General features: G+C 41.0%; 1 protein-coding gene across 2 annotated transcripts; it reads right to left on the reverse strand.

Moving 5' to 3' along the window:
- Positions 1 to 4,850: 4,850 nt before the first annotated feature.
- Positions 4,851 to 22,329, reverse strand: ube2v2 (ubiquitin-conjugating enzyme E2 variant 2). 2 transcript variants are annotated; one of them, XM_046359724.1, is made up of 4 exons: positions 22,178 to 22,329; positions 11,201 to 11,349; positions 5,324 to 5,449; positions 4,851 to 5,184 (listed from the first exon to the last, which is right to left on the reverse strand). In XM_046359724.1, exons 1-4 carry the CDS (start codon positions 22,188 to 22,190, stop codon positions 5,038 to 5,040), a joined length of 435 nt encoding a protein of 144 aa, XP_046215680.1. In that variant the 5' UTR covers positions 22,191 to 22,329; the 3' UTR covers positions 4,851 to 5,037. The 2 variants fall into 2 exon arrangements, with proteins under 2 accessions (XP_046215680.1, XP_046215679.1); XM_046359723.1 differs by having other exon boundaries at positions 11,180 to 11,349.
- Between the last annotated feature and the right edge of the window lie 88 nt (positions 22,330 to 22,417).

Consider the following 22,417-nt stretch of genomic DNA (forward strand, 5'->3'; position numbering starts at 1 on the left):
CTTTCACAAGGCACTGTACATTCAAAGGCTCCTGACAAATGATGGAATAATTGTGTTCTCTATCTGGTTGCTTTTAAGTCTCCAAGAGAGGACAGCTTGTGAGAGAAATAATCACTTGCGGGTGTCCAGAATGACACCTTAATTACATAAATTAATCATTCATAGGTGGTGCTTTGCTTTGGACACCATTTCAAAAGCACAATGAAGACGCATGGTGAACGCCGGCTAACAGGCAGGCAGCACTGCACAGCACGAGTAGCTAGTGCAAATATTTTGATTTTACTTCACCTTTATTTAACCAGGAAGGCCAGTTGAGAACAAGTTCTCATTTACAAGTGCGACTGGGCCAAAATAAAGCAAAGCAGTGTGACACAAACAACAACAGTTACACATGAAATAAACAAACATACAGCCAATAACACAATAGAAAAGTCTATATACAGTGTGTGCAAATGAAGTAAGGTGAGGGAGGTAAGGCCTATAAATAAGCCATAGTGGCAAAATAATGACAATTTAGCAATTATCCGTACGACCTTGGGTGAGGCGGGTTGCAGGAAAGTATATTTCGTTCGTAGATAGAACGTGAGATTAAGATATATACGAAAAAGACTGGCTATTTACAAGGGATAGGATATGGGATAAGACAAAGACAGATATACACGTCCTACTGCGCCGCCATCTTGGAACAAGATCATGCATATCATTTTTCCCTCTGGTGAGCAGCTCTGTCTAAAGCATCTCATTCTAAAGAGTAATGTAAACATGCGGCAATGGAGGCACTGGAGACAAACCTAAGCAGCATCATACTGCTGCCCCTGCCTTTCAGAACAGGTATGACCCCAAGAGTAGAAACCCCAGCTAGAATGGAAAGCGCTCCAAGAACACCCAGTAGTGTGAACTCACAGGCATATAGCTCCCTCTAGGGGATGATTTCAGAGCTGATTAATTATAGAATGGCTGAAGCTTGATAACAAGACGGGGTGAATCTCAATCCTATTTCCTTGATTCCGCATGGAGAATATCAATTGTGTTTAGTTGATTCCTCATTGAGCTCCTTCTCAAATCACATTGGAGGTCCAGGATGGAGAGGACACAAGGAAATACTATTTAGATTCAGTAGTGTAAAGTAGTTAAGTAAACATACTTTAAATGACTACTTAAGTCATTTTTTGTGGTATCTGTACTCTGCTATTTAAATATTTTGGACAACTTTTACTTCATTACATTCCAAAATAAAATAAATCCATTTGTACTCCATACATTTTCCCTGGCACCCAATAGTACTCCCTAAATCATGTCTGGGTGTTGGAGTGTGCCCAAGGCTATCTGTAAATTAAAACAAAAAACACATTGTTCTGTCTGGTTTGCTTAATATAAGGAATTTGAAATAACATATACTTTTACTTTTGATACATATTTATATTTACTTTTGATACTAAAGTATAATTAAAACAAAATACCTTTTAAGACTTTTACTCAAATAGTATTTTACTGGGTGACTAACTTTTACTTTTAGACATTTTCTATTAAGGTATCTTTACTTTTCCTCAAGTACTTTTCCCACCACTGTTTTGATTTAGTCCACCAGGGAAGAAATCCTCCACCAACTCTTCCCACAACCACTCTCTTCAAAGATGGTTTCCTCCCAGCATCTGTACATATGACTAAGCACATTTTTACTGTGTGCTTTTCGAGTAGATGCTTCCTTTGTATATTTAGGTTGTTTTAATTCATTAGTTATTCTGCTGTTACTAAGATGGCCATGCTGGTGCATAGGTCAACACCAGTGTTATTTACAATACAGAAAATATTTGGATATGGGATATGGCTTTGTTGTCCTTCTCATCTTTTGGGATACCATTTATCCTGTGTTGTTCTGTTGCGAATATATCCTTTGTTTATGTAAACCTATCAGCTTGAGATGAGATCTATACACAAATACAGCAGAGAGAATGAATGAACACATCTATCAAAGGATATGTTTCTGTGGCTGACAATGAGCTCTCCCATACTGAGGTTATATAGTGTGTGTGTGTGTGTGTGTGTGTGTGTGTGTGTGTGTGTGTGTGTGTGTGTGTGTGTGTGTGTGTGTGTGTGTGTGTGTGTGTGTGTGTGTGTGTGTGTGTGTGTGTGTGTGAGATGTGGTGCCCAGTCCACAGCGATGTGGGCGGTCTACTAGTCTGCAGTGAATATGATGCTCAGCCCCAAGACAGTCAAGCTGCTCTGTGTCAGGCCACTGCAGTGGGAGAGATCTATGGTGGTCAGGCCATGCCGAGGACTGGCATGGTGGCCTTACAGTCACTAACCATTACAGTCCATCACCCTGAGTGTCACATCACACAATCCTCTGTAACATGAAAGCTGAACTGTTTTAGGATACTGACTCCTGGAATCCAGAGTTCTGACAGACAGTATATGGACAAAAGTGTATAATCACTGTCCAAAATCATGAATTAAAAGTATTATTAATCAAAGTTAATGGCCTTTTGCACATAAAACTCAACTGTATGAAGAAAAAGAGCTTGTGTTTTCAGTCCAACGGATCATTTTCTAATGATCTGCTATCGCTTGGCAAATGGCTATTAAACACTGTCCAAATGGCCTGATATCACCACTGTAATTGTTTTGGTGCCAATTGCTAGTGGTTAATCCCTGAACCCCATTTAAAGCATGAAAGCAATTGTATATCAAGGCTAACAAGATCTATGAAATATTATATATACACTACCGTTCAAAAGTTTGGGGTCACTTAGAAATTCTTGGTTTGACAGAAAAGCAAGTTTTTTTTGTCCATTAAAATAACATCAAATTGATCAGAAATACAGTGTAGACATTGTTAATGTTGTAAATGACTATTGTAGCTGGAAACGGCAGATTTTTTTATGGAATATTTACATAGGCGTACAGAGACCCATTATCAGCAACCATCACTCCTGTGTTCCAATGGCACGTTGTGTTAGCTAATCCAAGCTTAGAATTTTAAAAGGCTAATTGATCATTAGAAAACCCTTTTGCAATTATGTTAGCACATCTGAAAACTGTTGTTCTGATTAAAGAAGCAATAAAACTGGCCTTCTTTAGACTAGTTGAGTATCTGGAGCATCAGCATTTGTGGGATCGATTACATCTATGTAGACATTCCATTAAAAAAATCTGACGTTTCCAACTACAATAGTCATTTACAACATTAACAATGTCTACACTGTATTTCTGATCAATTGTATGTTATTTTAAATGGACAGAATGTTTTTCTTTCAAAAACAAGGACATTTCTAAGTGACCCCAAACTTCTGAACAGTTGTGTATATATCGCATCACAGATGGACATAAGCTAGAAAAGATTTAACTTATTTATGAGAATAGTTGATAGTGTTATTAATCTGGCTGTTAGACAGGTCAGTACAAGACATTCAGAATTGATTTCATTTTATAAACTGGGTGGTTCAAGCCCTGAATGCTGATACCCCAAAAATATTTGGAATGCTCTAATTATGAAACCAGTTTATAATAGCAATAAGGGTGTTTGTGGTATATCAAATCAATTTTTATGTCACATGCATCGAATACAACATGTGTAGTAGACCTTACAGTGAAATGCTTAACCAACCAATGCAGTTAAGAAAAATAAGTGTTAAGTAGAAAATACAAATAACAAATAGTTAAAGAGCACCAGTAAAATAACACTAGCGAGGCTATATACAGGGGGTACCGATACAGAGTCAATGTGCGGGGGCACAGGTTAGTCGAGGTAATATGTAGGTATAGTTAAAGTTACTACGCATATATAACCAGAGTAGTAGCAGCATAAAAGAGGGGGTGGGGGGGGGCAATGCAAATAGTCTGGGTAGCCATTTGATTAGCTGTTCAGGAGTCTTAGCCATTTGATTAGCTGTTCAGGAGTCTTAGCCATTTGATTAGCTGTTCAGGAGTCTTAGCCATTTGATTAGCTGTTCAGGAGTCTTATGGCTTGAGGGTCGAAGCTGTTATGAAGCCTTTTGGACCTAGACGTGGCGCTCCGGTACCGCTTGCCGTATATGGCCAATATACCACGAATAAGGGCTGTATACAGGCACTCCGCGTTGTGTTAAGAACTGCCCTTAGCCGTGATATATTGGCCATTTACCACACCACCTCAGTACTTATTACTTAAATAACTGTTACAGTATAATATTCAACAGATATTTCATAATAGATTGGGTAAAAATATATGCAGTTTACAACATATTTTTCAGATATTGATTTTTAATGTCAGAAAAATCATAATCTCATACATATACACTTGTCATTTTCACAAAAAGTTAAATGCAAGGGGAATTTTTTTCGGAACCAAACAGGCTTTAAGGTCTGTTTCAAGTTAAAAAGCAGCAGAACAGAAACATTGGCATTGTGTCAAATAAAAAATATAAAACAAATCCTTCACACCTGGTGACACTACGTCTGACCTACAGCCACATTTTAATCTTCATAATAATTCAATGTACCTACAAATTACAACGGGTGTATTTTTGTCTTTCTTAGTTGGAGCATGCCATCATACACACACCTCAATTCTTTATTTCAGTGACCTACCATTCGAAAGATAAATTGTTCTGACTTGGGTCTCCACTTGGTGCTATGCTTCTCTTGGGAAGCCAACTTGACACATCTCTTGATCAGAAAGTGAATGGTCACAGTAGCCTAGTGGCTACAGCGTAGCCTAGTGGTTAGAGCGTTGCACTAGTAACCCCCGAGCTGACAAGGTACAAATATGTTGTTCTGCCCCTGAACAGGCAGTTAACCCACTGTTCCTAGGCCGTCATTGAAAATAAGAATTTGTTCTTAACTGACTTGCCTAGTTAAATAAAGGTCAATAGAAGAGGAATAACAGTGTTCTTAAAAACATAATTTCACTCTCAGTGGGGATATTCTAGAATGAGCAAACTAGAAGGAATATCCAACCTGGCTCTGTCTAAATTCTTAGAATGGTGGAGGGAATATTTTTTATAAGAGAATAAGGTTTAAGACAATAGGGGTCAAAAGTAAACAATCCGTGAACAATTAATTGCTGTAAGTTTGTCCTTCTGGTGGTTGTGGGAGCTTCATATTCTCCTTGGACATCATTAGACGCCTTAACTCTTGAAGAACAACTTTAATGCTATAAGAATTTTGCCATTTAGATAGAATTGGTATGCTTCGTGTATCCACCTGATAGAGAGAGAGCGGCAAATCAGTGAACATCATTTGAAGAGCACTACATTTACCAGAACATATATATACACTAATAATTTAACAGATTTAGGTCTATCATTTGTACGAGCAAAAATGTGTATGTAATGTAACTTACCATCCCATTGGAATTATTTATCCCATTCATGCAAATTTTTGTTACAAATCTAACGACCGGTGGTGATTCAGGATATTTTGGACCACATTCCACTTTCAGACTGTATATCCTGTTCTCATAATTAGTCTGGAAAGCAAAACAAAGAAACAAACATTGCTTGGTCAGGGTAAAGGTAATCAGTTACAGTGAGGGAAAAAGTATTTGATCCCATGCTGATTTTGTACGTTTGCCCACTGACAAAGAAATGATCAGTCTATCATTTTAATGGTAGGTTTATTTGAACAGTGAGAGACAGAACAACAAAAAAATCCAGAAAAATGTTAGGGAAATAATTATTTGACCCCTTCTCAATCAGAAAGATTTCTGGCTCCCAGGTGTTTATTGTACAGGTAACGAGCTGAGATTAGGAGCACACTCTTAAAGGGAGTGCTCCTAATCTCAGTTTGTTACCTGTATGAAAGACACCAGTCCACAGAAGCAATCAATAAATCAGATTCTAAACTCTCCACCAGGGCCAAGACCAAAGAGCTCTCCAAGGATGTCAGGGACAAGATTGTAGACCTACACAAGGCTGGAATGGGCTACAAGATCATTGCCAAGCAGCTTGGTGAGAAGGTGACAACAGTTGGTGTGATTATTCGCAAATGGAAGAAACACAAAAGAACTGTCAATCTCCCCGGCCTGGGGCTCCACCCAAGATCTCACCTCGTGGAGTTGCAATGACCATGAGAACGGTGAGGAATCAGCCCAGAACTACACGGGAGGATCTTGTCAATGATCTCAAGGGAGCTGAGACCATAGTCACCAAGAAAACAATTGGTAACACACTACGCCGTGAAGGACTGAAATCCTGCAGCGCCCGCAAAGTCCCCCTGCTCAAGAAAGCACATATACAGTGCCTTGCAAAAGTATTCGGCCCCCTTGAACTTTGCAACCTTTTGCCACATTTCAGGCTTCAAACATAAAAGATATAAAACTGTATTATTTGTGAAGAATCAACAACAAGTGGGACACAATCATGAAGTGGAACGACATTTATTGGATATTTCAAACTTTTTTAACAAATCAAAAACAAAAAAATTGGGCGTGAAAATTATTCAGCCCCCTTAAGTAAATACTTTGTAGCACCACCTTATGCTGCGATTACAGCTGTAAGTCGCTTGGGGTATGTCTCTATCAGTTTTGCACATCGAGAGACTGAAATTTTTTCCCATTCCTCCTTGCAAAACAGCTCGAGTTCAGTGAGGTTGGATGGAGAGCATTTGTGAACAGCAGTTTTCAGTTCTTTCCACAGATTCTCGATTGGATTCAGGTCTGGACTTTGACTTGGCCATTCTAACACCTGGATATGTTTATTTTTGAACCATTCCATTGTAGATTTTGCTTCATGTTTTGGATCATTGTCTTGTTGGAAGACAAATCTCCGTCCCAGTCTCAGGTCTTTTGCAGACTCCATCAGGAGTCTTCCAGAATGGTCCTTGTATTTGGCTCCATCCATCTTCCCATCAATTTTAACCATCTTCCCTGTCCCTGCTGAAGAAAAGCAGGCCCAAACCATGATGCTGCCACCACCATGTTTGACAGTGGGGATGGCGTGTTCAGGGTGATGAGCTGTGTTGCTTTTACGCCAAACATAACGTTTTGCATTGTTGCCACAAAGTTCAATTTTGGTTTCATCTGACCAGAGCACCTTCTTCCACATGTTTGGTCTGTCTCCCAGGTGGCTTGTGGCAAACTTTAAAACAACACTTTTTATGGATATCTTTAAGAAATGGCTTTCTTCTTGCCACTCTTCCATAAAGGCCAGATTTGTGCAATACACGACTGATTGTTGTCCTATGGACAGAGTCTCCCACCTCAGCTGTAGATTTCTGCAGTTCATCCAGAGTGATCATGGGCCTCTTGACTGCATCTTTTGATCAGTCTTCTCCTTGTATGAGCTGAAAGATTAGAGGGACGGCCAGGTCTTGGTAGATTTTCAGTGGTCTGATACGCCTTCCATTTCAATATTATCGCTTGCATAGTCCTCCTTGGGATGTTTAAAGCTTGAGAAGTATTTTTGTATCCAAATCCGGCTTTAAACTTCTTCACAACAGTATCTCGGACCTGCCTGGTGTGTTCCTTGTTCTTCATGATGCTCTCTGCGCTTTTAACGGACCTCTGAGACTATCACAGTGCAGGTGCATTTATACAGAGACTTGATTACACACAGGTGGATTGTATTTATCATCATTAGTCATTTAGGTCAACATTGGACCATTCAGAGATCCTCACTGAACTTCTGGAGAGAGTTTGCTCCACCGAAAGTAAAGGGGCTGAATAATTTTGCACGCCCAATTTTTCAGTTTTAGATTTGTTAAAAAAGTTTGAAATATCCAATAAATGTCGTTCCACTTCATGATTGTGTCCCACTTGTTGATTCTTCACAAAAAATACAGTTTTATATCTTTATGTTTGAAGCCTGAAATGTGGCAAAAGGTCGCAAAGTTCAAGGGGGCCGAATACTTTTGCAAGGCACTGTACATGCACATATACATTGCCAATGAACATCTGAATTATTCAGAGGACAACTGGGTGAAAGTGTTGTGGTCAGATGAGACCAAAATGGAGCTCTTTGGCATCAACTCAACTCGCCATGTTTGGAGGAGGAGGAATGCTGCCTATGACCCCAAGAACACCACCCCCACCATCAAACATGGAGGTGGAAACATTATGCTTTGGGGGTGTTTTTCTGCTAAGGGGACAGGACAACTTCACCGCATCAAAAGGGACAATGGACAGGGCCATGCACCGCCAAATCTTGGGTGAGAACCTACTTCCCTCAGCCAGGGCATTGAAAATGGGTCGTGGATGGGTATTCCAGCATGACAATGACCCAAAACACACGGCCAAGGCAACAAAGGAATGGCTCAAGAAGAAGCACATTAAGGTCCTGGAGTGGCCTAGCCAGTCTCCAGACCTTAATCCCATAGAAAATCTGTGGAGGGAGCTGAAGGTTTGAGTTGCCAAACGTCAGCCTCAACCTTAATGACTTGGAGAAGATCTGCAAAGAGGAGTGGGACAAAATCCCTCCTGAGATGTGTGCAAACCTGGTAGCCAACTACAAGAAACGTCTGACCTCTGATTGCCAACAAGGGTTTTGCCACCAAGTACTAAGCCATGTTTTGAAAGAGGGGTCAAATACTTAATTCCCTCATTAAAATACAAATCAATTTATAACATTTTTGACGTGTTTTTCTGGATTTTTGTTGTTATTCTGTCTCTCACTGTTCAAATAAACCTACCATTAAAATGATACTGATAATTTCTTTGTCAGTGGGCAAACGTACAAAATCAGCAGGGGATCAAATACTTCCCCCCCTCACTGTATGTACATTACAATACCGGTTTTGACTTACTGGTTATTTTTCAAGAATTTTCAACAACACAATTCAGACACAGTATGTTCTTACACACACATATTACTCTTCCACTTCCCTGGTGGAAACACGTTTAGAGGTGCTTATGTTACAGAGGTGATTCGGTAATCAAACCAGAGACAAGAGGAAGCAAGACATCCCACTCGCTATTTCTGGTTCATATACAGTCAATAAACTAAGCAGACCAGACCCAGCTGCTAATGCATTGGTGCCTATGGGAGTGCCACCCCCTTAAAAAGCAACTGCCCCTAAAAAACAACTTCTCATTTAGAAAATCAATATGAGTCTGAAACGTTTATAAAAATTGACTACAAAGTGTAAATAGGATACTTTTGGTCATGAAGTCAGTCTTGACCAAAACATAGATTTGTGGTCGTGACTACATCACAAAATAAATACATGTTGGGTTTGTTTCAATCCTGCCCACAACACACAAGTAATCATCAATTTGGAGTGCAGTTGCACGCAACCCAATCGTAATGCCGTGGTAAATTTGAATTGACTTTGGATATCCCTATGGGGCTAGTTAGGGATCTTTGGTAAATTACAGAATGTACATGGGACAATGTTTAAATTCCAAAAGCTCCAATTTTCAATTATTTAAAAACCTGAAACCAACTATAAAATTGTAGAAATGTATTTACATATATTCAAAGTATGAGAACCTAAATATGTTCTACATTAGAATATTGTCCCATTCACATTGTGTAATTTATTGACGGTCCTTAAATAGCCAAACTAGTCAAACCAACTGCCACGGTCAGACACCAGCCGGCTGACGCTAATTGGCAAAATAATTTGGATAACTCTTCTACCTGCAAAGATACACGAGACTTCCAGATCAAACCACACCACAAAACCAACTCATGTTTGAATTCAGTCTTGGCCCCTAGCATTTCTTAATTAACCAAATCTAAAATTAGGGCAAAACAGGAAGTACAGAGCCTCTTGAGTGGAGCAGCAGTCTAAAGCACTGCATCGCAGTGTTGCGGCGTCACTACAGCCTGGGGTTTGATCTCACTACCGGCCGTGATCAGCCTGCAGGCACCCAGGGTCGTCCGGGTTAGGGGGGGCATTACTTGGCTCATCGCGCTCTAGCGACACCTTGTGGCAGGCCAGGTGCCTACAGGCTGATCTTCAGTTGAACTGTGTTTCCTCTGACACATTGGTGCAGCTGGCTTCCGGGTTTAGTGAGCGGGTGAAGAACAGTTTGGCGGGTCATGTTTCGGAGGATGCGTGACTCGACCTCCGCCTCTCTCTCTCGAGCCCCTTTGGGGAGTTGCAGCGATGAGACAAGTTAGTAATCACGAAAAAAGGGGTAAAAAGAAATTATGAAAAAGTAAGGGCAGTGACCCATTAAAGGTCAACTGCACTTCCTGATTTAGCCTCATTTTTCATCAATGCTCATGAACAAATACCATGACAGAAGGCAAATGAGAGTTGTCCTGGGGGTGTGGTTTGATGTGGGCGTTTCTTGGTTGTGTCTTATCCAGTCAATCACAACAAACAAGGACAGTAGCTAGCCAGCTCGAGTTTAAACATTATTGAAAGAAAGCTGCATAAAACATGTCGTCGGGTTTGCTTGATTGTGAGAACTAGCTTGCTAACATCAGTTAGCAGGGATCAAACCTGTCTTCAGATGCAACATTAGCTATGCAAATCTTCATCTCACATCTCAGGCTATCAAATAATGACATAATGCTATTAGCTAACAAAATGTAGCTACACACTAACCAACAACACACCTGTTTGAGGTTTGACGGTTGACAGCCCAAGACGAAGCTCGTCGGACTTAATCCATATCCTTGGCATTCGGCCAAGATTGTTGAACAACTTTATGGAAGCCCGTTTTCCCTAGAGTAGGTATTTCCTGACCATGGGCAAGTACTAACCACTATCTGGGGAAGACGTTCCAGTGGGCGAGTTTGTTTTGCGTGACTTGGTGCCCCGGGTGGGCGGGGTTTGCTCATGGTCCTTCTAAGGAAAGGTCTCCGCCCATCCGGGGTACCGGACCATGCAAAGCATACTTGCCCGTTCTTTTCCCAAAGAACAAACACTACGTGTTAATAGGCAAAAGGGGGCATGAATTGTTGACATAATGTTAACAATTAACATAATGTTAATCCAAACCTAACATTCATTTCCTCGTAAATTATATTTACATTTTGTAGTCAATTTTAAAACTACAATAAATGTTTGACTCATATCAATGCCACATATACTGTTTTCAAAGGGATTAGTTGTTTTTTTAGGGGCAGTCATTCTTTAAGCAGACGGGAACATTTTTTTCAAAAAGGTAAACAGTCTGAGTGGACATCTTCAATTATCCACCATCTGATCAAACATTATGTGCTGTGTTACGTTGCCTGAGACTTTTGTTACTTTAGCTCAGCTGCCTTTTACACAGTAATGTGGCGCGTAGATAACTCTTACTTACTCCTGCTGCAGTCACACTTACTCGTGCCGGTCCGATGATCATGCCCGTCCACCGTGTTAGCATTATATCTTCATCGTCTTCAAGGCCCCAGCTGACTGTCCCATCTCCAACACCTTTCTGACCCTCTTCAAGCTCTTCCAACAAGCGAAAATTACGTGGAACTTTAACTCCTGAAATAAAAACAAAACAAGATTAAAAACTAGAAGACAGGTTATCCTGGGGTGGGTTTGTCCATGCTACCCCCATGCTAACAACTGCTCAGGCCGCAACACTGCACAACAAAACCATATAAAAGTGCTGACTCAACAAGTTATCTGCAACTACTTCTTGAATTTAGTATTTGCTAGTGGCTGAAAACAGGCAACCAACTATCACTGTCATCATCCCATGTGCTGTAGGTCACTAGAATGAACACTACCTTCTAATGGGTAAATGCGATGTCAGTGTAGGTTACCATTTTAACTGTACACTGATGGCAAAGTATCAAATTCTGACCTGCCTCAATCTTTCCAAATCATCATTAAGAGATCATCCTAACACTGTAGCCTATTGAACACTGGATAATTAGTGATGGAACAGGACCTCATCCTACATGATTCCAGAGAGGGAATAATGAGGTACATGTCTATGTGCAATTTTAAGTGGGGTGTGTCAGTGTGGGTGTTGTGTTCTGGATCATTCTGCATGCCAGGGTGGAACCAAAGATATGGCACTCTGTGCTTGGCTTTGAAAGTAATGGAATGCAGCTGTCGTGATTCCTCAAAATCCACCACTGCACTAACTTCCTTTATGCTGAAAACAGGCGCAAGCCAAACGGCCAACTGTGAAAGCAGTGTTTCCCCTATATTCAATCGTTGCTGCCACTCCCAAAAAATCTGATTCAAATTCTGACGATTTTAAAGCTGCAATATTTTTGGGCGACCCGACCAAAATCTGTCACTCATTGAAAGCAAGTCTAAGAAGCGGTAGATCTGTTCTTTGTGCACTATTTCTATGCTTCCCGTTCATAAGTTTCGCTTTGTCTTTTACTTTCGGTTTTGTAACTAGCTTCAAACAGCAAAAAATACATTATTTCTGGTTACTGATAACATATTTCAGTGGTTTACATGGTACAATGATTCTCTACACTATACACTGCTTGTTTTGTCACAAACTGTTATTGAAATTAGACAAACTATTAGAATTTTAGCAACCAAGAAATGGTGGAGCACTTTCTGCATATTGCACCTTTAAACTTTTAAAGCCCTCACTCACCGGCAAGTTTATTAGGTACACTACCCCGATCACAAAATGGATCACTCATACAGACAGTAAGTCACCTGGCCGTGGCTTGCTATGTAAAGCAGTTAGACAGGCATTGAGGCATTCAGTTACTGATCGATTTGAACTTTATAATGGGCAAAATGAGTAACCTAGGCGACTTTGGGTATGGTATATCATTCGGTACCATGAGCACCAGATCTAGTATCTCAGAAACAACCCCCCCCTGGGCTTCACGCACGATAGTGTCTACGGTTTACCGAGAATGGTGATCGAAGGAGAATGGCAGAAATCCTGCAAGCGAACAGGCGGGCTACAAACAGACAAATAACGGCGCAGTACAACAGTGGTGTGCATAATGGCATCTCGGAACTCACAACTCGTCAATCCTTGTCATGGATAGGCTATTGCAGCAGACAACCACACATGGTTTTACTCCTATCAGCTAAAAACAAGAAGTGTCTCCAGTGGGCACAGTCACAAACACTGGACAATTGAAGAGTGGAAAAACATGGCCTGACGAATCCCGGTTCCTGTTACGTCAGGCTGATGGCAGGGTCAAGATTTGGTGTAAGCAGCATGAGTCTACAGCCGCATCCTGCCTGGTGTCAACAGTATAGGCTGGTGGTGGTGTAATGGTGTGGGGAATGTTTTCCTGGCACAGGGACCTACTTCATTCAAATTGGAAAGGGGGATACCTAGTCAGTTGTACAACTGAAACATGTCTTCCGCATGTAACCCAACCCCTCTGAATCAGAGAGATGCGGGGGGCTGCATTAATCTACATCCACGTCATCGCTGCCTAACTGCCTTGCTCAGGGGTAGAATGACAGATTTTACATTGTCATCTCGGGTTGAGTAACATTTCCATGCCCTGAAGAATTCAGGCTGTTCTGGAGGTAAAGGGGGGGGGTCCAATCTTTGTAATTGCACCATCAAATTACACATGTGAACGGCTGATCTCACCAGCCCGTAAAAACGGAAATCTACTCCTATGAAAGAGTCTCGCACCTCATAGAAAATGTGAGTTTCTGAAATTAAATGCATGCAAAATGCTCATAAGATGTCTGAGTAAATTTTCTAAGTATATGTAAGGCCATGTTCTGTTATAATCTCCACCCGGCACAGCCAGAAGAGGACTGGCCACCCCTCATAGCCTGGTTCCTCTAGGTTTCTTCCTAGGGAGTTTTTCCTAGTCACCGTGCTTCTACACCTGCATTGCTTGCTGTTTGGGGTTTTAGGCTGGGTTTCTGTACAGCACTTTGAGATATCAGCTGATGTAAGAAGGGCTATATAAATACATTTGATTTGATCCATCCTCAGCCATTAAACCTCTTAAATGTAACTAAATGTAATTACATAATCCCCAAAATGAATTATTTATCATGAAAGTGCCATAAACAATTACTAGTAATGCTGCATAATCCAAGAACGGTTCAAATCTAACCTTTCTGGTAAAAATAGTTATAAATTGCTGAGGTGTGGTCACTTTTAATGACACAAGCTCATGTACACATTACAAATATATTAAAATATGAAATTGTTTGATGTATTTCTTCAACAAAACTGTATAAAGGTTGAAATGACTTATATTTGTTCTAAATATAGTATAATCAATTTATAAAATGACTAACTAAGATTAACTGCCTTACAACTGTAAAATACATATTTGTGTATTTAGTGTTAGAGAACATTTGCATCTTTTCATTTCTGTGAACATCTCACCGAGCTCTAGCTTGGCTTCCTGAACTCGTTAGGAACTCACCTTTCATCTCATATTAATATTCTCTGTCCATTTTATTATAAAAAATACTGAACCTTTATTTAACTAGGCAAGTCAGTTAAGAACAAATTCTTATTTACAATGACGGCCTACCCCGGACGATACTGGGCCAATTGTGCACCGCCCTATGGGACTCCCAATCACGGCCGGATGTGATACAGCCTGGATGTAACAATGAGTACGGTATGACTACGACAAACAGAAAATGGTGTTTGTTTAAAATCTATTAATTACTTTAGATTACTGGCTATGAATCAATCTATGAATGTGCTACAGCAACGAAACCATCTCCTGCTGCGCTACGATGTGTTGTTGTTTGTGACGTAGGGTTCAGACAGGAGTTGGACAGTCGGAAGAGGGAATCAAATGTTAAACACTATTATTGCACACAGAGTCCTCGCAACGTATTATGTGACTCGTTAAGCACATTTTCACTTCTGAACTTATAGTTTGGCTTGTCATAACAAAAGGATACCTTTTAATTCATTTAAACATTTCCCAAAACATTCCACTTTGACATTATGGGATATTGTGTGTAGGCCAGTGACAAAACTAAATTAATACATTTTTAATTCAGGATGTAACACAACAAAATATGGAAAAAGTCAAGAACTGTGAATACTTTCTGAAGGCACTGATTGATACACCAGATAATGTGATTTGAACCAAACAGTTTTGGTATCCATTACTGGGAGTTTTAGGTTAGGTACAGTTTGGTATAGAACAGAGAATTTTCAACCAACCTTAACGATACTATCTTTGTACTCTTTTCTGCAAAACATACTGTATCTTCTAAATGTTCTGTGTCCAGTTGCTGGTGGTGCGTTTGAATTCAGAAAATGCTCAGTTTTTAAAATAAATACTTTTTTTGGTCCATGAAGTAATCAAATAATGAGTACGGTTACATGCACACAATAATGTGATTATTGTGGACAGTTAGTCGGAAGTTTACATACACTTAGGTTGGAGTCATTAAAATTTGTTTCTCAACCACTGCACACATTTCTTGTTAACAAACTATAGTTTTGGCAAGTCAGTTAGGACATCCACTTTGTGCATGACACAAGTCATTTTTCCAACAATTGTTTACAGACAGATTATTTCACTTTTAATTCACTGTTATCACAATTCCAGTGGGTCAGAAGTTTACATACACTAAGTTGACTGTGCCTTTAAACAGCTTGGAAGATTCCATGGCTTTAGAAGCTTCTGATAGGCTAATTGACATCATTTGAGTCAATTGGAGGTGTACCTGTGGATGTATTTCAAGGCCTACCTTCAAACTCAGTGCCTCTTTGCTTGACAACATGGAAAATCAAAAGAAATCAGCCAAGATATTTTTTTTTGAGACCTCCACAAGTCTGGTTCATCCTTGGGAGCAATTTCCAAATGCCTAACGGTACCACATTCATCTGTACAAAAAATGGTACGCAAGTATAAACACCATGGGACCACGCAGCCGTCATACCGCTCAGGAAGGAGACGCGTTCTGTCTCCTAGAGATGAACGTACTTTGGTGCGAAAAGTGCAAATCAATCCCAGAACAACAGCAAAGGACCTTGTGAAGATGCTGGTGGAAACAGGTACAAAAGTATCTATATCCAGAGTAAAACGAGTTCTATTTTGTAGAAATGTCCTCTGATGAAACTAAAATATAACTGTTAGGAGGAAAAAGGGGGATGCTTGCAAGCCGAAGAACCCCATCCCAACCGTGAAACACGGAGGTGGCAGTCTCATGCTGTGAGGGTGCTTTGCTGCAGGAGAGACTGGTGCACTTCACAAAATAGATGGCATCATGAGGCTGGAAAATGATGTGGATATATTGAAGCACCATCAAGACATCAGTCAGGAAGTTAAAGCTGGTCGAAAATGGGTCTTCCAAATGACAAGGACCCCAAGCATACTTCCAAAGTTGTGGCAAAATAGCTTAAGGACAACAAATTCAAGGTATTAGAGTGGCCATCACAAAGCCCAGAACTCAATCCCATAGGAAATGTGTAGCCAGAACTGAAAAGTCATGTGCGAGCAAGGCGGCCTACATGCCTGACTCAGTTATACCAGCTCTGTCAGGAGGAATGGGCCAAAATTCACCCAACTTATTGTGGGAAGCTTGTGGAAGGCTACCAAAAACGTTTGACCCAAGTTTAACAATTTAAAGGCCATGCTACTAAATATTGAGTATGTAAACTTCTGACGCACTGGGAATGTGATCACAGAAATTAAAGCTGAAATAAATCACTCTACTATTATTCTGACATTTCACATTCTAAAAATAAAGTGGTGATCCTAACTGACCTAAGACAGGGAATTTTTACTCGTATTAAATTTCAGGAATTGTGAAAAACTAAGTTTAAATGTACTTGGCTAAGGTGTATGTAAACTTCCAACTTCAACTGTGGATTAATATAATAGTTTGATTAAAATGTTTACTTGCTTTGCAAGAAGAACAATTTCCCTGATACTCCTGTTTACATGGACACATCTGAAATCAGGCTACCTGATGGCACTGGTAAATGCAGAAAATGGCCAATCAAAATAAACTTTCAACCACCACGACAGTTATTCTTGGGAAACATATTTGATTGTGAGTTTGGAAGTAAAGTTTGTATGTGAAAACTACTTCTAAGACGCATACATTCAGTAGTTCTGAATTCTTCACTTGCGCTGAAGAGGGAGGCTCGCTTGGCTGGTGCTAGCACAGGCACAGATCAAATACGTCAGAACGCAGATTTGGGTGTTTACATGTCTTAATTCAAAAGATTTTCTCAGAAAACCAGGTGTTTAAATTGGCGTATGCTTACTTTAATTTGGACCTCATGCCAATTAAGGTAAGAGAAAGGTTTACATGACTATTGCATAATCTGCCCCCTGCCCTAACCTGAGAAAAGAATCCAACCAGGAAGTGGGAAATCTGAGGTTTGTAGTTTTTCAACTCAGCCCCCATTGAAGATACAGGGTGATATTAGTTATGTTTCACTTCCCAAGGCTTCCACTGGATGTCAACAGTATTAAGAACCTGTTTTGAGGATTCTACTCCAAAGGAGGGGCTCATAAGAGCTCTTTGAGTGAGTGGTCTGGCAGAGTGCCACAGCCTGTCTGGCGCGCTCACGTGAAAGGTAGCTACGTTCCACTTCATTTGTACAGACAAAGGAATTGTCTGGGTTGGAAAATTAATTAAGTTTTATGTTTAAAAAATCCTAAAGATTGATTCCATACTTAGGTTGGCATGTTTCTACGGGCTGTAACGGACCTTTTTGGACTTTCCGTCCGATGTTCGGCGCGACCTGAACGCGCTTTTGGATTTGTTACCAAACGCCCTAACAAAAGAAGATATTTGGACATAACTGATGGACATTATCGAACATTTATGGTGGAACTGGGATTCCTGGGAGTGCATTCTCATGAAGATCATCATAGGTAAGTGAATATTTAAAATGCTCTTTCTGAGTAATGTTGACTACCCAATATGGCAGGTATCTTTTGGCTGCTTTGTTGTCCAAAGGCTGTACTGCTTCCTCCATAAAGTTTTTAAAAAATCTGACACAGCGGTTGCATTAAGGAGAAGTTTATCTAAAGTTCAATGTATAATAGTTGTATCTTTATCAATGTTTATTATGAGTATTTCTGTAAATTGATGTGGCTCTCTGCACAATGTTTTTGAACTACTGAATGTAACGCGCCAATGTAAACTTTGATTTTTTGATATAAATATGAACTTTATCAAACAAAACATACATGTATTGTGTAACATGCAGTCCTATGAGTGTCATCTGATGAAAATCATCAAAGGTTAGTGATTCATTTTAGCTCTTTCTGCTTTTTGTGACTACTCTCTTAGGCTGGAAAAAATGGCTGTGTTTTTCTGTGGCTTGGTGGTGACCTAACATAATAGGCTGTGGTGCTTTCGCTGTAAATCCTCTTTGAAATCACACTGTGTCTGGATTAACAAGAATTGTATCTTTAAAATGATGTAAAATAATTCTATGCTTGAGGAATTTTAATTATGAGATGTTTGTTGTTTTGAATTTGGCGCCCTGCACTTTCACTTGCTGTTGCGGGGTTAAGTACCCTGAAACTGAACAAATCCCTCTGCAACACATTCGCCACGCTGACCCTCAACACGCCCCCCCCCCCCCTCATAGGTGTGCTTAGTCTCCTCCTTTACTCCTTGTTAATGCACGACTCCAACACCATAATTTAGTTTGCAGGCGACACGACTGTGGTAGGCCAGATCGCCGATGAGACAGCATTGAGGGGGGGGGGGGTTCACAGACCTGGCAGTGTGGTGCCAGGACAACAACCTCTCCTTCAACGTGAGCAATACATAAGGAGCTGATCGTGGACTACAGGAAAAGGAGGGCAGAGCATGCCCCCATTCACACCGATGAGGGTTTAGTGGAGCGGGTCGAGAGCTTCAAGTTCATTGGTGTCCAGATCACTAAGGACCTATCATGGTCCACACACACCAACACAGTCATGAAGAGGACACAACACCCATTCCCCCTCAGGAGGCTGAAAAGATTTGGCATGGGACCGCAGATCCTGAAAATGTTATACAACTGCACTATCGAGAGCATCCTGCCTGACTGGTTGCATCCCCACTTGGTATGGCAACTGCTTGACATCCGACCACAAGGCGCTACAGGGTAGTGCGTACAGCCCAGTACATCACTGGGGCTGTGCGTCCTGCCATCCAGGACCTCTATACCAGGCGTGTGAGAGGAAGGCCTTAAAAGTTGTCAAAGACTCCTTCCACCCAAGTCATAGACTGTTCTCTCTGCTACCATACATTAAGCGGTATTGGAGCAGCAAGTCTGGGACCAAAAGGTTTCTTAACAGCTTTTACCCCCAAGCCACAAGACTGCAGAACAGTTAACGAAATGGCTACGCTGACTATTTCCATTGCCCCCCTTATTGTATTCTTATTTTTTGCACTGACTCTCTTGCACAGGCTCAATGTACTCTGACTGGACTCTAACCACACATACTACACTGACACTCCAACACACAAGCACACTGACGCCCCCACACACATAAACTAAGCAAAAAAATAAACGCCCCTTTTTCAGGACCCTGTCTTTCAAAGATAATTCATAAAAATCCAAATAACTTCACAGATCTTCATTGTAAAGAGTTTAAACACTGTTTCCCATGCTTGTTCAATGAACATGCACCGGTGGAACGGTCGTTAAGACACTAACAGCTTACAGAGACGGTAGGCAATTAAGGTCACAGTTATGAAAACTTAGGACACTAAAAGAGGCCTTTCTACTGACTCTATAAAACACCAAAAGAAAGATGCCCCGGGTCCCTGCTCATCTGCGTGAACGTGCCTTAGGCATGCTGCAAGGAGGCATGAGGACTGCCGATGTGGCCAGGGCAATAAATTGCAATGTCCGTACTGTGAGAAGCCTAAGAGCGCTACAGGGAGAAAGGACGAAGAGCTGATCATTCTTGCAGTGGCAGACCGTGTAACAACACCTGCACAGGATCGGTACATCCAAACATCACACTTGCGGGACAGATACGGGATGACGACAACAACAACTTCCTGAGTTACACCACGAACGTAAAATCCCTCCATCGGTGCTCAGAATGTCCGCAATAGGCTGATAGAGGCTGGACTGAGGGCTTGTAGGCCTGATGTAAGGCAGGTCCTCACCAGACATCACCGGCAACAACGTCGCCTATGGGCACAAACCCACTGTCGCTGGACCAGACAGGACTGGCAAAAAGTGCTCTTCACTCACGAGTCGCGGATTTGTCTCACCAGGCGTGATGGTCGGATTCGCGTTCATCGTCAAAGGAATGAGCAATACACCGAAGCCTGTACTCTGGAGCGGGATAGATTTGGAGGTGGAGGGTCCATCATGGTCTGTCTGGGGTGGTGTGTCACAGCATCATCGGACGGAGCTTGTTGTCATTGCAGGCAATATCAACCCTGTGAGTTACAGGGAAGACATCCTCCTCCCTCATGTGGTACCCTTCCTGCAGGCTCATCCTGACATGACCCTCCGGCATGACAATGCCACCAGCCATACTGCTCATTCTGTACGTGATTTCCCGCAAGACAGGGATGTCAGTGTTCTGCCATGGCCAGCGAAGAGCCCAGATCTCAATCCAATTGAGCACGTCTGGGACCTGTTGGATCGGAGGGTGAAGGCTAGGGCCATTTCCCCCAGAAATGTCCGGGAACTTGCTGGTGCCTTGGTGGAAGACTGGGGTAACATCTCACAGCAAGAACTGGCAAATCTGGTGCAGTCCATGAAGAGATGCACTGCATTACTTAATGCAGCTGGTGGCCACACCAGATACTGACTGTTACTTTTGTTCAGGGACACATTATTCCATTTGTTAGTCACATGTCTGTGGAACTTGTTCAGTTTATGTCTCAGTTGCTGCATCTTAAGTTCATACCAATATTTACAAATGTTAAGTTTCCTGAAAATAAAGTTGACAGTGAGAGGATGTGTCTTATATATATATATAACCACAATTAGCCTGACTAACCCGTACCCATTGACTCAGTACCGATACCCCCTTGCATATTGCCTCATTATTTTGTGTTACTATTTTCCATTTAGCAAATTGTTCATGCTTTTTAAAATAAACTGCATTGTTGGTTAAGGGATTGTACATTAAAAAAAAGTCACGGTAATGTGTTTATGTGAACTTGTATCAATTAGATCCACCTCTCTCAATCAATTAGAGAAGATTTGAAATGGACTAAATGGAGTACACACTGTTGGATTACTTCCGTTATATTTACTTTTATTCAGGAACATTTTCTAAATACAAACGCACCACATGCAACTGGACACGGTAATTTTAGAAGATATATGTTTGGCAGCTCGAGAACGAAGATAATGTTGCCACGTTAAGGTTGGTCTAGAATTGTCGGTGCTACACCAAACCGTTCTCTTATATAGAGGCGGAGTAGTTTTTATAACCGTTCGTGCGATTTGATAGCAACAACATTTAGTCACCATCAGTCAATAACGTTACTTGTAAAAATTTCAATTCTGAAACCTGTACCAACAATATGTTTACAGTGGGCCTTTTAGTCCTGTAATAACTGACCAATATACCACGGCTAAGCCCATTTGTCCTGTACAACCGCTGTCTTTCTGAGGAGAGCTGAAATGCATACTAAATTCAGTTTTATTGAATACAACCACTGACTTTTTCCTCATTTGTTTTGCTCAACTTACATACTCAAGGCCGCTATGTCTACAGTTTAACAGAAATTATGAAAATGTCAATGGTTATATTCGATAAATGTTATTCAAAGGTATGCATTTGAGCACACTGCAGAAGGACCACGGTTGTACAGGACAAACATAGGTACAGGTAAGCGTTTTCAGAAGGTATATTCTTACAAGTATCGACTGAATTGAACGTTCCTCAGCCATCCAGTACAGTTCGGTAACCTCCCAGTAATAATTGATAACAAAAATATTTTGTTCAATCACATCTGTATCATTCTCTAGCTAGTGATACACACACGTGTGGAGAAACGTTAGCTAGCAAATTATGAAAGCCAGTGGTCTATTCTGAAATAGGGCAAATTCTGTTTGCTTTTAACTAGCAAGCTAATTGTAACATCCATGATCCAAGTTAACTATATAACCGTTAACTGACGTTACTGTAGCAAAGAGATGCTAAGTTACTTGGTGGTAGGCTACGTTGACCTATCAAATCATTATGCTAGTTTGACCAACTTCATATAATGAAAATACACATCTTATCAGATAAATCTGGTGGCTGTTAGCAAAACAGTTTGTTACTGACAAATTAGCTAACCTTCACCAATAAGTGCCGATAGCTAGCTTGCTGCAAGCATTTCAGACCCCCTGCATCTTTCAGATTGTGTTCAAGTAAATACATACTATGAGTCACACGGACAAATAATCATTTAGAATCTTTACATATTGCCCAGTGTGTAGCAGACAAACCTGAGGCCGCCATCTTCTTCAGCCAAATCCAGAAGCAGTGACATCACGATTATCTGACCGCAGTCTATGAAATAGGGTGTGTTGGGCCTCAGGCATGTATGCAGAAACGGCTCAGGCCCCGCTGGGTCTTTCCATGTATTCGAATATACTACTAAGTTGGGGGGGGGGGGGGGGGGGGGGGGTTGGACAAGATTCAATTAAAGCCAAAAGGCATACCAAGAATATGGCTGACAAGGTGGT

This window comes from Oncorhynchus gorbuscha, linkage group LG08, assembly GCF_021184085.1.
Source record: "Oncorhynchus gorbuscha isolate QuinsamMale2020 ecotype Even-year linkage group LG08, OgorEven_v1.0, whole genome shotgun sequence".
NCBI classification, from domain to species: domain Eukaryota; kingdom Metazoa; phylum Chordata; class Actinopteri; order Salmoniformes; family Salmonidae; genus Oncorhynchus; species Oncorhynchus gorbuscha.

Bases quoted from the DNA above. Each gene is read 5' to 3' on its own strand.
- ube2v2 (XM_046359723.1), bottom strand. The intron at 5,450-11,179 runs GTAAGTAAGAGT...TTTGCTTTCCAG, and splicing joins TAAGTGTGACTGCAGCAGGA to ACTAATTATGAGAACAGGAT. The intron at 5,185-5,323 runs GTAAGTTACATT...TCTCTCTATCAG, and splicing joins TAAATAATTCCAATGGGATG to GTGGATACACGAAGCATACC.